This window comes from Botryllus schlosseri, chromosome 10 (assembly GCF_051294905.1).
Source record: "Botryllus schlosseri isolate E-star chromosome 10, Bs_hap1, whole genome shotgun sequence".
In the NCBI taxonomy this organism is placed as follows: Eukaryota; Metazoa; Chordata; class Ascidiacea; order Stolidobranchia; family Styelidae; genus Botryllus; species Botryllus schlosseri.
Genome location: NC_137245.1, coordinates 17564658 through 17580592, shown reverse-complemented (window position 1 = coordinate 17580592; position 15935 = coordinate 17564658). Strand labels below are relative to the sequence as shown.

General features: G+C 38.5%; 1 protein-coding gene across 3 annotated transcripts in view; it reads left to right on the top strand.

Moving 5' to 3' along the window:
- Positions 1-15935, top strand: part of LOC145448372 (uncharacterized) — a 47644-nt gene that overhangs the window by 9285 nt on the left and 22424 nt on the right. For all 3 annotated transcript variants that reach the window (XM_080326757.1, XM_080326756.1, XM_080326755.1), the window contains exons 4-11: positions 2597-2830; positions 6653-8908; positions 9620-9768; positions 10772-11141; positions 12071-12219; positions 13581-13755; positions 13913-14064; positions 15497-15581. In XM_080326757.1, coding sequence (XP_080182883.1) covers positions 2597-2830; positions 6653-8908; positions 9620-9768; positions 10772-11141; positions 12071-12219; positions 13581-13755; positions 13913-14064; positions 15497-15581 — 3570 coding nt within the window. The remainder of the gene's footprint in view (positions 1-2596; positions 2831-6652; positions 8909-9619; positions 9769-10771; positions 11142-12070; positions 12220-13580; positions 13756-13912; positions 14065-15496; positions 15582-15935) is intronic.

Sequence of the window (15935 nt, the reverse complement as noted above, 5' to 3'; positions counted from 1 at the left end):
AATTGATAGTTACAATTTATGTTGTTTGTATGGAATGGTCTTTGCAATGTGTTTATACTTCAAAACATTCTGCCAACATTTATCAACAGGAATTTTCAGATAGGGGAGATATGTATAACAGTAAATAATCGAGATCATCAGTGCATAATAAAGTGTATCGATCTTGTGAAAAGTTCACTATATGTTACATTTATATTCTGCGAGGTCTGTATTAGCTTTCTGCATCCAAGCATATGTCAGACATCATTCATTTTGGCCCATTCTCTAAAAGACAATCCTTGCTCGTAATTATACCAGCTTAAGATAATGGTGAGGTGAAACCCGAGCATTCCCTTTAATCACAAGGGCAGCTGGTAATTGTCATGCTACTTACATGTTTAATCCCTCGAAATGTATACTACTGAGGTCAATTTATATCGAGAGTGTATCGCTAATGATGTATCGATATATCACAAGATCATTCTAGCGTATAATCTAAGATAAGCCTGTCTTCTCTTTTATATTATTATGTCTTGGCTTTTATAGGATTCTATGGCAAAGTACTGGTGTAGTTTAAATGTTCAATCGAATGTTTACAGAATTGGTCATAGTCAGAGTAACACTTTAAATATATGCCATGAGCTTCACAACTTTTAGCACAAGTAGCCAATTTGCTTAACTCTCAGTCTTTTTATGACTGAAAATGTCTCCAACCTCATGTATTCTGGCTATATTACCGCAACCAATAAAAGTATCAAAATCACACCTCTAAGAATCTCATCTGTCACATCGCGTTAGTCAAAATTTATCGTGCTATTTTAAATGCCATCTCGTTCTGCGGAAAAAGAAATGCGGATGTTCCTATGTGCATTTGAAATGAACTTATCTGAGTCATTAATTTTCACGCTGCAATGTTTTTCCTGTATTTCTAATTTGTTTTAGTCTGCTTTGAAAAGTAGCTTAGTCGCATTTATTTAACATAGCAACACCATTTCCACCTCCATTGAAGTAAGACCATCGCTGCAAGTGTGGGTAACCTGTGGACCCCCTACATTTTTTATGTGGCCCGCAAAAATGTGATGCCGCTGCAGCCCATGCACAGTACTACATGTCGCGGGTTGCTGATAATTCATTATGTTAGGTGCAATTATTGAAAATATATTCTCTTTCGCCCACTTGCCATGACAATTTCACCCATGATAGTGATGTAAGCATTTCCCAAAACTGTACTTTACCAAATCTGACATGCAGAAAGTAAGTGGTTTTGTCTAAAAAAATTCAATTAGAATTGGAAGTAATCTAAAAATATAGCCACTTAGTACAATTAGGAAAAACCTACTTGAGTGCTCTGAAAAAGTAGAATTATATACTTCACTTCGCACCACCTTGTTTATATGACATTAAGAATAAAAAATATTGGCCGGATAATTTTCGCGATGAGACTTTATCATCATCATCATTTTAGTAAAATGTTTTAAAAGGCTATAGCAAAGATTCCCCACTCCTGTATTACTGTGTACACCTCTAATATGTTTATTGTGTTTTGTTTGTGTGGTAGTTACCTAACCCTCGAAATTAACAGATGACGTAGTGATGCCATCAACACCACTGATATCGGATGGATCATTTGCGACAACAGATGCACCGATGCTTTCTGAAAATGGACGTGTCTCCCAAAATTCAAGTCAAGGATCACCGTCTATACTCCAGTCCACTGCTCCAATAAATAGAACCTATCCACAATATATGTACAATGACACAGATCACAGTAATAATTTGGAAATTCCAACTGGTGATAAGATAACATTATCGAGCATTCCAAGTGGGGATGACACAATAGCTACTCGAAATACCACTCGAGCCCACTCAAGTATGGTAGATATCAAAGATTACCATCTGAAAATAAATACTTCACTTTTGGACACTTACAACTTGACAAACCAACCAACAAAAGTTTTTCAAACAGATCAGGCAATTGACAGTAATACCTCATACACATTGAAACCAAACAATGGTACCGATGTTACCTTTGACATGACACATTTAGATACAGGAAATTCATATCGCAACATATTGTCGCATCAAAATTTCACAGAACTTAATGTAACTACTGAATTAGACACGTCATTATCACGCCTTGAAGAATTAATTCAGGAGATGGGAGTAGACGATCATAACTCTTCGATTTACGAGGACTTTTTTGCAAATTTTTCTGCAGGTAATGGCCTGTGGGAATCTTTCTTTTTAGATCAATTCAACATCACAAACCAAAACAGATCTGATACTGACTTCAATAGTTCAGCGATGCTCGATGAAATATCTTATGAAAATATCACACATTTTGTATTTCCATTCTTTGATATCTCCAATACTTCTGTAGATGGCTCAATCCATTTTCCAGACCGAAATGAATCATTTATATCAACAAACTACACATTCGATACCAGTAAAGATGGTAATGACATTGGTCAAAACGGAACTGAATTGTACAGTATTTCCACCAATGTTACAATGGAAAACACCTTGGGTTCTGGGTTTGCATTAGATGAATTAAGTGGCATTCCAGACAATTTCACAGAGATTACACACAATTTCGAACCAGCAAATTTCACCACAGAAGCTGGCGCCTCACAAAATCAAGCAATACAGTCGATCATCACAGAGCAGATGGCAACTTTACGCAATTCTATGCACACAAGTACTGGTTCTGCTGATTCCACATCAGAGTTTCAAACTACGACGGAATCAAATTTTCACCTTGATGGTGTTGAGTCAACCGCAGTGAAAACAGATGACAGCAATGAAAGTGTTGGTCAGGTCTCTGATCCTACTACTATGTTAACAGTCGCAGGTAATTTGCATGTCACAATCTGCAATGCCAATCTATCATAGATGTTATACAGTATAACCAATATGACAAAACATACATTTGCAGAGTTGAGTCACCATATTGGTCATTTAGTCATGTTGACAGGTTGCATTTAAGAGTTCTGGGCTATTATGATAAAAGATACTATGATGTAGGCTGACTTGCTAGCTTGAAACACACCAGGTTGCCTGTTTCACCTCACTCATTATTTTGAATGTGCAATTTGTGCATGCATATTTTTTTTTAGAATTCAGTGCCCTAATCAAGTCTCTCTTGCCTTATTTCTTATTTACCTAAGCAGGAACCAGTGTCACTATAGTTTAAATATCGAGAACAAACCATATTTTCATAAATTTATGAGCCTGAGTGATTGCAATATGGCTGCCGTTCTTATATTTATATTATTTTGACAAGGCTCATTTCGACACTTAATCATCATCAGCATGGTTGACCATGAACATGAATAGCTTCATTCCAATCCTGAATAATGATCCCAGAGTTTGGTTTTGAAAGTGAGACTTTTGTCGGCTCGATGATATACTGGATATTTATTTAAATTTGCTTCCAGCTCGTAGTGACCAAGCCCAGAATGGAATGTTCCCTTTTCAAGGAAGCTTTGTGCTAAGTGTGGCATTATAACAATGAATATTCACTCATTGAATCACTGAATTGATTGTTTGTGTCCCCAATAGGCTGCTTTGTGATATTGGATAGGTTTGATAACATTACTAATCGCCAAGGATAACTCCATCACAATATACTCTTTGTGATAAACTGATAGTCAATATCGGTTACTAGTCTCTGTTTCTGTTGATAAAAACACATAGCCAAAGTAAATAGCTTTGCTGCCCTGGCTTTGCTGCTGAAACAATTCAAAGTCACATAGGCTGTAGAGACCTAATTTTAGAACCGCATACGACACTTTGAAGAATAAAAAAATTACCATCTTTATTCTGACTGGGATAGTTTCAATCACTATTCAACTTCGATTTGCATACAGAAATTTATGTTGTTCTCAAATTCTGGTGGCTTCATTTTCCAGACTGTATACTGTGTAGGCTTAATAGATTGTGACGATTCTTCAATCTGCCCAGCCAAAAGTGTGCAACTGTGCATCAAGCATGAAGAAATGTTTCAGTATAATAATCTGAGAAGAGAAAGTGTTTCAGTAACTCCATGACGTTGACAGTGTATAATAATTCTTGAATTGAGAAATTCAGAAATTTATCTTTATAATGTGTTGTTCCTAGTAGGCAACTGTCAGTTATATTTATTGCGGAGAAATTTATTCAGTATGTATGAAAAGAGAACAGATTAGTGTTTTTATAGTAACTTGCTCCATTTGAGATGGCTTTTTTTGCAAACTGGAAGGATATGTTGCAAGGTATTGGTTGTGTAATGAAATGACTATGCAGAGGAGATCAATTTAGTCACACACACTAAGCAAGTACGAGATGGAGACGGTACTGTCAGAAGCTGAAATCTCAGGCTGAAATTGTTCAAGTAAGTAGATTGAAGAGTGACTTCTGATGATGCATCATAGACCCGCCATAAAACCAATACCAGTTCCAAGATGCTTTGTTCGATAATGTAAGATCATTGATAGTGTTACAGGACGCTGTACTATGTTACAACACCATCCAGAAAGGGATGCAGTGATAGATTTTAGTAGCCTGATAGCAAAATCAATTGATTATGTTGTGCTGGTAGCAGGGCTTTGGAGCAGCCGTAAATTTAAACTGCTCCAGCTCCGGCTCCGGAGCTCTCTTTTATCATACATTAGCTCCGGCTCCAGCTCCGGAGCCGCATTATAACCACTGCTCCGGCTCCAGCTCCGGCTCTGAAATTATCGAATGGTCCTGTCTATATCAGGGGTGGGCCGCAAATGTGGCCCGCGAGAGAGTTTTGCGTGGCCCGCGAGGTAATGTCCTATTATATTATGGAAAATGAATTGCTCAGATTGTGAACTTGCAATGCCAACCAAAAATTACAATTCTAGCTGCGACACTTGGGATGTTGATGACTAAAATATCAGTTCCGACGCATTGGCAGATCCAGGGTCCAGTCACATTTTCAGTAAATCGTCGTACATTACAATAAACTAAAATAGTAGCGAAATTTTTCTTCACGCTTCGCGTGTTTAATTGTCACACGATTTCTTGCTTGGTAGCCTACCTCCTAATGAAAATGAAAAAACGCCTAATTTGCCCGATTGAGTCTATTCGCAATTACAGAAGAAAGTATTTTCGCATTTGAGCTCGCATAAAAATCGTCGACGGTGAAATGTAGGCACAAAATGAGTGTCGCATATTATCGGCGACCTTCGATATCGTTGTGTCCAGACGCCGAATAGTCGTGTCCTTGCAAACTGAGCCTAGCGGGTAGTATACAATAGACCCGCAATACTCACCTAGTTTATTTACAAACTTAGAAAATTTTACCCGCTTGGCGTGGCTAGTGAACCGCGCACTCGTTCGTCAATTGCATGTGCCCCTTTAGCAGAAAAGGTTGGCCATTCCAGGTCTATATATATTACTAATCTACAAATAGGTTAGTTATCTATAGTAGGCTAATCTAGAGTCCGTCAGCCGTCAGTAACATCCGATGTAGCAACAAATACATATAGGTACCGCCGTGCCGGCTTGTGACTTCATACTGAATACTTATTGTCAATTGTCGACAACGTCATAGTTGCACTAGAACGCAATTTACTCCGTGCCATTGCTGTGCAAGTGTGCATAGCATTAAAATTCACGCCTGGTGTTCAATTATGATCAATCAGCAGATGTGGTTGTTGTATATATAATAGCATCTTATGAAATATGTCGGAGCCGGAGCTACTCCTCAAATAACGGGCTCCAGCTCCGGCTCCGGCTAAATTTTATGTAGAGCTCCGGCTCCGGCTCCAGCTCCGGTGAAAATGCACGGCTCTGGGGCTCCGGCTCCGGGCTCCGGCTCCGGCTCCAAAGCCCTGGCTGGTAGAGGTGATCTATACGAGAACTCAGATAAGGTAGAACTACTTTGTTACTGAAAACTTACTGGAATGTGTAGTCTACTGTGCCAAATTTATCACGACAGTTAGTATATCATAAACCGTATGTCATTTTGACCCTTAGTTCAATAACCAGTCATCCGTTCTCTTAATACTTTTTCATTTTGAAGTAGAGGAAATTTGTGGGACGTTATAGGTTTACTCTTATATACAATAATTAACATATGACTCGATCTCAGTCCAACTACATCTGATGTCATTGGGTTGTGATGGAGCAAATAGTGCATTTTTAGATTTCCAAATACAGTTTTCCATTCCATAACCTTTTTTTTTAAGCTCTTTCTTTCCTTAGGCCTAAGAGAACTTACAGCGTGTTTGTCATCATTTTCACACTTGCTTCCATGTAATTTCTTCATTTAACAACATGTTACGAGTGGCCATTCCATACATATATTAATAATAGCTTCATAAGTGTGATCACATAGTCATCGTGTCATTAGGATAAGTTCATCGTGTCATTAGGATAAGTTAAGACAATTGAACAATTGGATACTCACATGCCATTGTTTACAATACCATTCAACTCAAAGCCTTTTAAGGTTTAAAAAAATCAAGACAATCAAGTCTGGTGAGTTTGATTTCTGCGTGTCATGTAATCGCACTCTTATGACTAATGTCTTGTGAATCTCTAGTATGTCGATGTCTTCTTGTGTACGAATGAAACATTTTCTGTACCAAAGATGCCCTTTTCGTAGTCACCGCTGCTGAAATTACGGATAAATTTATTATACTAATGAAATAAATATATTTAGGTGCCTCTCTTCCTGCAACAAATGGTATAGTCACGTCACCATCGATAACTGCTCCGTCCTCTGTTGGTGTCAAAGAAACTACAAGTGAAGCAAATTTCACTTCGGCGCCAGACTTGGCAGTAACCAAGGAGAATGAAGCAAATAGTACTACAGCTTCCAATCACATAGACTTAGAAAATGTAACGAGCTTGCTCATAGAATCTAACACGCCTGGTGTTTCAGAAAGAAGTGAAACAACCTCTCTTAAAAGTACGTCACTCTCATCACCTGATATTCACACCTTACCGAGTTCAACCTCTACTACGCAAACCACTGTTACATATACCGAAGAGGAAACTAGTAGCGACTTGATAGATGCTGCGGCTTCAACTGTTTCATCTAATATCAACACTCCTGGCTTACAAACTGTGTCCGTGACAAAGGCTACAGAAATATTACCTACTGCACAATCGGATACGAATATTGTGTCAACCTCTATACAGGATACAAGTAATGACTTCGAGACTACTGTGACTCCCAGACCAACTACTGCTGATGTGGTAATTGACACAGCTCCTGTACTATCAACTGCGATAGCTACCAATGCTGTGTCTGAGCACAGAGTTACACCTACTTCAGATCAAGGTTCCGTTGATTTTCCATTGGATTATCAAGACACTGGCACATCACTTAGTTTTACAACAGACGGAGAAATGACCACCATTGGACAGATTGGTACAACTCTCATCTCTCCAACTCTACACGAAACCAGTACTGTATTTGAAGACACATATTCAATCACCAGTACTCCCGCTTCCAAGTACAATTTTAGCACCTCTATCCCATTGCATGGATTAACGACACTGGACGGAGAAATTTCCACAACTGCAGTACCAACCACATTACAAGATAGTAGTACTGGGCTTGAGGACATTGGTTCAGGAAGAAATACACCTGATTCACAGTCTGATTTTGACACCTCTAGTGCATCACATGGATTTACGACATTTGACAGAGAATTCTCCAGTTCCACACAGACTGATTCAACCTCAGCCTCATCCGATGTACAAGATGCTACGAAAAACTACGGAGCTTCTCCTACTGCAACTCCAAGTACAACCGCTTTTCAATTAGAATCTAGCACTCCCAGTACACCCCATGGTTCAACAACATCAGCCCCTTCTCTAATACTAATTTTAACGACTTCATTTACGGTACCAGAATCTAGTGCTGACTTCAGAGATACTGTGGATTCCACTTCAATTTCAAGTTCACCTGATTTTCCATCAGATTTTCCTACCTCAGATACATATGAGTCACCTTCAGAGTTTTCAAATGATCAGATGGCATCAACGTCTGCTATTTCTACTACTACGTTTCTATATGAAGATCATACCTCAAACTTTCAAAGATCGTCAACCTCCTCCACCACTGATTCATCAGCGGAAGCATCTGGTACTGAATCAAACATACCAACTACGTCGAAACAAGCAACTGTTGACGGGATTAAATTCACTGCAACCCAAGTTCCAGGCACCTCAGGAGCAAATATTCAGACTTCTAGCGATTTCAGTATGTTTACTAGTTCAAATGCATTTACGGAAACTTCTGCTGAAACTATGAGTGGATCTGGGTTTGCTACTGTATTCGAAGACACTACTACATCTACAACGGAAACAACTTTTGTTCCTTTTACTGGTGAGACATCGACAGTCTCCACTTCAACTGAACCATATACAGAACCAGCAGCCGTCAAAACTACGACAGTCGGGATGACTACCAATTTCAACCTGAGCACCGATATCATATCTTCTAGCGATTTCAGTATGTTTACTAGTTCAAATGCATTTACGGAAACTTCTGCTGAAGCTATTAGTGGATCTGGGTTTGCTACTGTATTCGAAGACACTACTACATCTGCAACGAAAACAACCTTTTTTCCTTTTACTGATGAGACATCGACAGTCTCCACTTCAACTAAAACATATACGGAACCAGCAGCCGTCAAAACTACCGCAGTCGGGACGACTACCAATCTCAACCTGAGCACTGATATCATATCTTCAAGCGCTACACCGACTTCTGAAACCAATGACACTACAACAATAGAAGTTAGCACAAGTGGGAGCGTTGCTTCCAACTTTCCGACCAATCAAAGTGACTTTACAACTAATTTTGTAAGCACGACTGCTCCTGCACTGGACAGGAGTGAATCTTCGACCCAATCAACTATGAATACAAGCACGGTGTATGATTCAGTTTCCATAATTATATTCAGTAAGTCACTTATAATATAGATAACTAACCTACGGATAGATACCCAATACCCGTCGTCACGTTTGCTTGCCCGGATTAAATTACTGCTCAGTAATCTGAACGCAATATAATTGTTGATCCCATAGCTGAAGACCCGCGCGCTTAAATTCAATAAAGTTGGTCTTATTTGAAAGCTACTGTCACACTGATTCTGAAGATATACATTAAAATCCAATCAGGGCAATGGAACTCCCTTTAAATACACCTCGAAGTCTGAAAATTGGCATTGTTCTAAACAATCGCAGTGACGCAGCACAATGACCATAACCATGGCTCTTGCGATCAAGTTATGTCGTCATTGAGGCCACTGTTTTAGCAGTTTACAACTGTATTCAATAGGCCAATCATCCTATTTTGCTAATCCTGTTGTTTGCGAATAATGAGTATTTCCCTAGGATCCGCAATACGGTGTATTCTGTTAAGTATAGCCTATTTCTATTCCAGTGAAAAACTAATGTGTGCATTTGGTTGTAACATTTTGGCATCATTTGACTGGTCCGGCCCGCAGGCAATAAAAAAGTTTGAGGTTGACACCCCTGGCCTAGATGGTATATACCTTGTATTTTTTTCGTAAAAGGCAATTTGTAAGATAGATTTGCATTGTTCATGTAAGTGAAAGCATTGTGACTGTAATATTCAAATGCTACATATCTATAACTTCTTACGTCTCAGGTTTTCAGTCTACTGAAAATGTGAGTCACCAAGAAATAGCCCTTGGTCTGGCGCTTGCCATCAACACCGCTTTCGAGAATTCATCCAATACGGAAGGTGCCAGAAAAAGAAGGGCTGTATCTGTGGTATCTGGATCAATAAATGTCACGGTATGCTGTTTTCTAGCAATAGCAAGCCGGCTGTTATACAGTATGTGATATCAGCTGTGTATAGAACATTAAGTGGTTTATAATAATGCCAAGAATTCATCAATACATGATAAATTGGCCAAAACGCAATTGAAACCTTTGGGTGCAGAAACTCAATTTACACTTGAAAAGTAAATTCATATTTATACTTTCCCAAAGCTTTTTGAACTGACATTTATCAATGGTTAGTGTCAGCTCTACTGTGCATATTAAAAATGAACTTGGCTAAGCAAATGCTGGCGGAGGTCCCAGACTCATCCATTGGTAAGCACTTGCTTGGTAATTCTGTAAGTGCTGCCATTTATCTCAAGAATAATTGCAAGTTTCTGCTGTGTTAGGATTATATTACGAAGTACGATGTACTTCCTCTGATGCTATGGTCTCAAATGTAATGAAAGATCATCATTTATGTTGTCTTTCGGTGTTAACGTTGATGTAAAGTAATTTCTACATACATAACAAAACACTTATATGATATTTTTCCATCAACAAAGTCAAATCCCCTCAATGCAATACAAATCATGGCATCATGACGCCACTAGAATCAAAACATCAATCACTGTACTAGGTTTACAATACGTCCTCTTTTTTGAGAATTTGTCCTATTTTTTGAAAATTTTGGTTAAATGCATGTTAAAATTCAACTGAGATATAGGAATTCAGTACCCAAGTGACGGTCCGGCGGGTTTTTCGGGAGTGGAACCAGACAGCTGCCCTTTTTTAGTCAACCAACTACACACTCGCAATAAATTGAACAATTTTTCCGGATTTTACTCCGGTATTGTAAGTCTGGAAGTTCAGATTCAGATTCACAAAGTATGGTAGTGACCCTAACTGTACTATGCTTGAGCAGCAAATTATTCAATGTATTTTTGATTGCATTAGGTTAGCAGACATGACCTGTTTCTGAGATACTTGATGCATTGGCAGTTTTCAATTTGATTTTCTGACCATTGCCATTCAGGTTCTTAATGTGGAGTACTCCAACAATGAAACGACAGCATATTTTGTGGCTACTAAGGACAACGTCACATTGAACTCCTCATCTGTTTTTTCTGCATTTGCGAATGACACGCATGAGCCTTATATCACAGAAGCATTTTCCTCATTCAATGTCACAATATCAAATGTAAAGTTGTCACCGGCTGCACTTGTTTCAACTGTCACCTCTAGCAGTACTTATGTGGATACTACAGCGATGGAAAGCACCACAAGTACAGCTGTTACTACAGCGTCTACATCAAGCACGAATAGCTCAATGCTTAGTGACACAGTGACCAGTACAATTGCTGGAAATGTGACCTCACCTGCGGCTGAATATCTATTTGAATTAGGTATGGTATTTTTTGAAGTCAAGTGTTGTGGATTTTGATGTCAATTAGTTTTAACAGTGTTTTCCAAACTTTTTTGCTCATGTAGCATTTTAATCGCTCCAATTGGTGGACATGAGATTTTACGCTCGGCTGAATATATGTTTGATTTAGGTAAGGTATTTTTTTAAGTCAACTGCTGCGGATTTTGCTATGAATTTGTTTGAGCAGTGTTTATGAAACTTCCTTTACTCACGTCCCATTTTAAGCTTTGGTACAGTGAAACTCAAAAGTGCCAAAGCTCCAATTTTCTTGCTTCATGGATGCCAACGGCCGAGATCAGCTGCGTGTGAATGGTTCTCTTTCAAAAACAAGATATGGTGTAGTAGATAAACGTGATGGTTGACCATGAGGACTGTCATCCCACTCATAGAATGTAGCGAGAAATGTTTGAGGTTTCGCTTTATTAAATTTGATCCAAAATATTCTTGCAATTGCCGTATATAAACAGTATTTACAAGCATTTATGAACTTTGCATCCATGTGCAAAAGATTTGATGAAATGAACCAGGAACTTAGATTCTGTAACGGCATCCGCGCAAGCTCAAAGTCAGTGTGGATTCAGGAGTCATTCCAACACAATCATACTATACACTACTGTGAAAGATAATCGTTCTGAGCGACTATTTGAACAGCTGTCACTACTTTGAATATTCTGTAATGTTAACATTGAAATCTTGAGAGAAGTCATACAGCAGTTAAACCGTCCCCATTTATGAATGGATTACAACACGGCATTATTGCTTTAGCTATGTTTGAATTATCCTTTTGAGTCAACGAAGAAAATATTCTTGATATTGTTCAGACACGCAACGGAAGAGTCATACAATATAAATTCAAGAGCGATTCAAATCATTGTTCAGTCTTTTCTAATAAAATGTTATATTTTTTAGAATTTCAGTCAACGGAAAGTGTATCCAATCAACAAATTGCGGATGGTCTGGCGCTAGCTATACATCGAGCTTCCAATGAGTCGGAGATGTCTCAAAACAACCGTAAACGTAGGGACGTGACTGCAATATCTGGACCCTTTACTATAACTGTACGTCAAATTCTGTTGAAATTTTGCCGAGATTCTTAAAAGAGACATCTTGGCTTGGCCAAGCAAAAATGGTACAGCAGAAATTTTTAATTTAATTCAATTGGGGATGCTCATAGATAGGCTTTCACATAGTATGGCTATTTTGTCGTCGCAAGGCCGCACCATTTAATTAAGGATTGGCAAGAGTAACGAAAAAATTTAAAATCAGACCACACATAGCGATCAGGAATTCATGTAGGTAACTTGTGTGAAGTGCGATTATTATTAATATTAATATATTGAATATATTTTGTCAAAAATAATAATTTGCAAAGTCAGCATATGCATGTTTTAGTGTTTTTGGTGCTGCACCTAGTTCGTTTGAGTGTAGTTCAAACCAGGCTTGTAACCGAGTCACAAAGTTCCAAGTCCCAAGTCAATCTCAGTTTTATAGTTTTGAATCGAGTCAAGTCGAGCTATTTTCAATGCACCACCGAGTCAAGTCCAAGTCAGCTAGTAAAGGGTCGAGTCCGAGTCATAGTGTTTTGATTCGTGTCCAAGTCATTATGTTTACTGTTCAATCCGTTCACTTTAATCTTCAACTCTGCTTGATTAATATAGAATCGCCCACATTCATAACATACAATTGAATAGTATATTCTTATTGAAACGAACCCGAATATTTTCGGCTGACTGGTCAGGGGTAATCGTCAGCAACTAGTAGAGAATTCAAAAGAACAGCGTATATCAACAATCGTAACACAAAATTGTTGATATACGCTGTTCTTCTGAATTCTCTACTAGTTGCTGACGATTACCCCTGACGAGTGTCATCCGAAAATATTCGGGCTCATTTCAATATGAATATACTATTGAATTGTATATTGAAGTTCTGTACCTCCAAGAAGCTATTCATAATATAGCAATTTTCCTCAGTCTTAACAGTTTCTGGCCCTATTTTCCAAGTATCAGGACTGATAGACAAAATACCAATAATATGGTAACTTTACTATTCTTCGAAGTTACAATCAAATGCCTGTCTCGGCCGTCCTAGTCTTGAGTCATATGAGTTGGTTCGAGTCATGCACAATGACTCGAGTACAAGTCGAATCAATACAAAAATTGACTCGAGTCGAGTCATTTTTCGCATTTGAAAAAATGTCTCAAGTCAAGTCGAGTCACCAAAAATTCACGTCTCGAGTTGGTTCAAACTTACCGATACCAGGCTAAGCTAAATTAAAGACTCATTTAGTGGGCCACATACCTTTTGAAATCGGCAATTTTTTAAGGATCGCAAAAATTTCTGTCAGCCAGCTGCATAGGCCGCACGTTGCACGGCACATATTCTGTCTAAAATGTCATGTTTGATTCGTATTATTCAGGTTGTAAACTCTACTCTCGACATGGCGTCGGTGTCTGCTTTTTGCACAGCCAGTCGTAACGGTGCACTTCAGAGGGGCTCAGAAGTGATAGCCCTTGCAACTGCTGATGAATGGGCCACATTTATCTCCGAAGAATTCAATATTCCAGTGTCAAGGATTGTTCTACGATCGTTCGGTACATTTTGTGTACATTTAGGATTCAAAATAGTTGCTTTTACCAGGCTGAAATACTAGTTGTTTTCACAGAAACTGAATTCTTTTCACTCGACATTATTCAACCTTCATAGAACGAAAAAAATCTCAGAATTACCAATCACAAGTTCTTTTTGCAGATATAAGCTGTGCCCAGTTGAGCATCACAACTGATAGTGACTCGTCGATGACAGTTGAATTCACACGTGTGGAGTCATACAATATCACCCTGAAATCGCGACACACCGGAGATAGCCTGTCGTACAGCAGTGATTCTGGCACATTCTTTTCAGTATGTATTTTCTAATGCTGTCTTTCATTGATTTCGAATATTGCTTGATGCTCCTTGGTTTATAATACTCGGCTGATTATGATAATATAAATACAACTCACAGCGACGCTCTATCAGGTTAAAACTCTTATTCCGCCTTGCCGTGTGCAAATTTAAGTATAAACCTTCTTCATCTTTCAGCAATCTCAGCTTAGTGAACTTAGTTAATCTACATTATCATTAGTTCATTACTACTAGCAACGATTCATCAGTGATAGTTCATGCGGCGTTAACACTCGATTCGAATACTATCTCACGCCACCACAAAATTTTTCATGCATTTGCAATTGTGCATAGGCGTGGAGAAAGACAGACTCTTTGGGTTGCAGATTTGAGCTACGCTTGAATCATTTCGATTTTCACAAGTAACAGACAGCTTTCCATATCAAACGAAACAATTATTACACCCCGTACAAAACATAGTGAATAATATTCACACTTTCACTGATTCCTGGAACATTCTGAATATTTGTGGTAAAATGTAGGCTATCAGAAATGGGTGTATGTATATCAACTGACCGACAGATCTACCGAGTGATATCTCATTTGCGTGACATTAATATATTCTTTTCAATTGCACATTCAAAAGTGCTGTTATAGTCGTTTATATGACAGAATTGTGTGTTTCTGTGACACGCTTAAAATTGATGTTCCAATCGTTAACAGAATGTTTTTTTTTAGTGACGCATTGTAAAATGCAGTCATTTGAGTAACAGAAATAAAGCTGTCTTGATTGACACAATGGCATGTTCTGTTTGAGCTCCTAACCTACCTTAAATTATCTTTGACTCAAATTACCAAATTACCAATTACCGGCATTTTCACTGAAATGTAAATGATCCTAGCGGAAATTGAATTATTTGTCAATCCAACAATATTGTCACCAAATGAACTCTAAATCAAATTAAATCGACCCCACCTAAACTACATTTTCTCCCATGAGTTGTCTCTCAGTTAGGTGTCTACCACAGGAAATGTAGCCTACTCACAACTTATTCACATCTACGAGAAGGCGCTTTCAACTCTGACACCCTTACTCTTCCAAACCTGTACCCCTACTTTTGCTGCTCTGGATGTGACATGCAAGTTATAAAGTTTGTCCACTCTAAGACAAGATACAGTATTTCCATGTGTCAAAAGTAAGTCAGATCACACAACACATCATTAATTTTCCCCAGATTGCAAAGCTTGCCAGACTGCTTCTTATTTGAACAAAACTAGAATCCCCGATCCAATAAACGACTGGAAAAAGTATACGGTTTGCTGCTTGATTTTTCCTGAAATCTAAAAGGATTCACGTGTGTGGGATGGGGTCCCCAAGATCATCCGCTAGACTTCTATGATTTAACGTCACATATGTGTCTACGATGACTTTCTTCAACGCACATTACAGATCGCTGATCTCAAGCCAGACACTTTGTACGACATTACGGCCAGCTCGGCACAATTATCTATCAGTGGTTGCGTGGCGCATACATGTGAGTTGACACGTTGCAAATTTTGTTATACCATTCTGAATCAGTGACAGTATACTAGAGCCCTACCGATATCGGAGTTTTGAGCTGATACTGATAAAAAAACTAGCACCTTACAGTGTTGGAATGACTCGTGCCACTTTTTTGTATGACTTGTCTTGACTCGATTCACTTTGCTAAAATGATTTGACTTGACTTGACTTGACTCGGCGTATCAGAAATGTGGATAGACTCGTGACTCGTAGAAATATTCACGAGTCAATTTCAAGTCATAAAGTACAGTTATCGGTGTCAATAAAAATCACTGTATCTTGCATATGGTTGGATTGTTCGCGAAACACTGGTGTAACCTGTGAT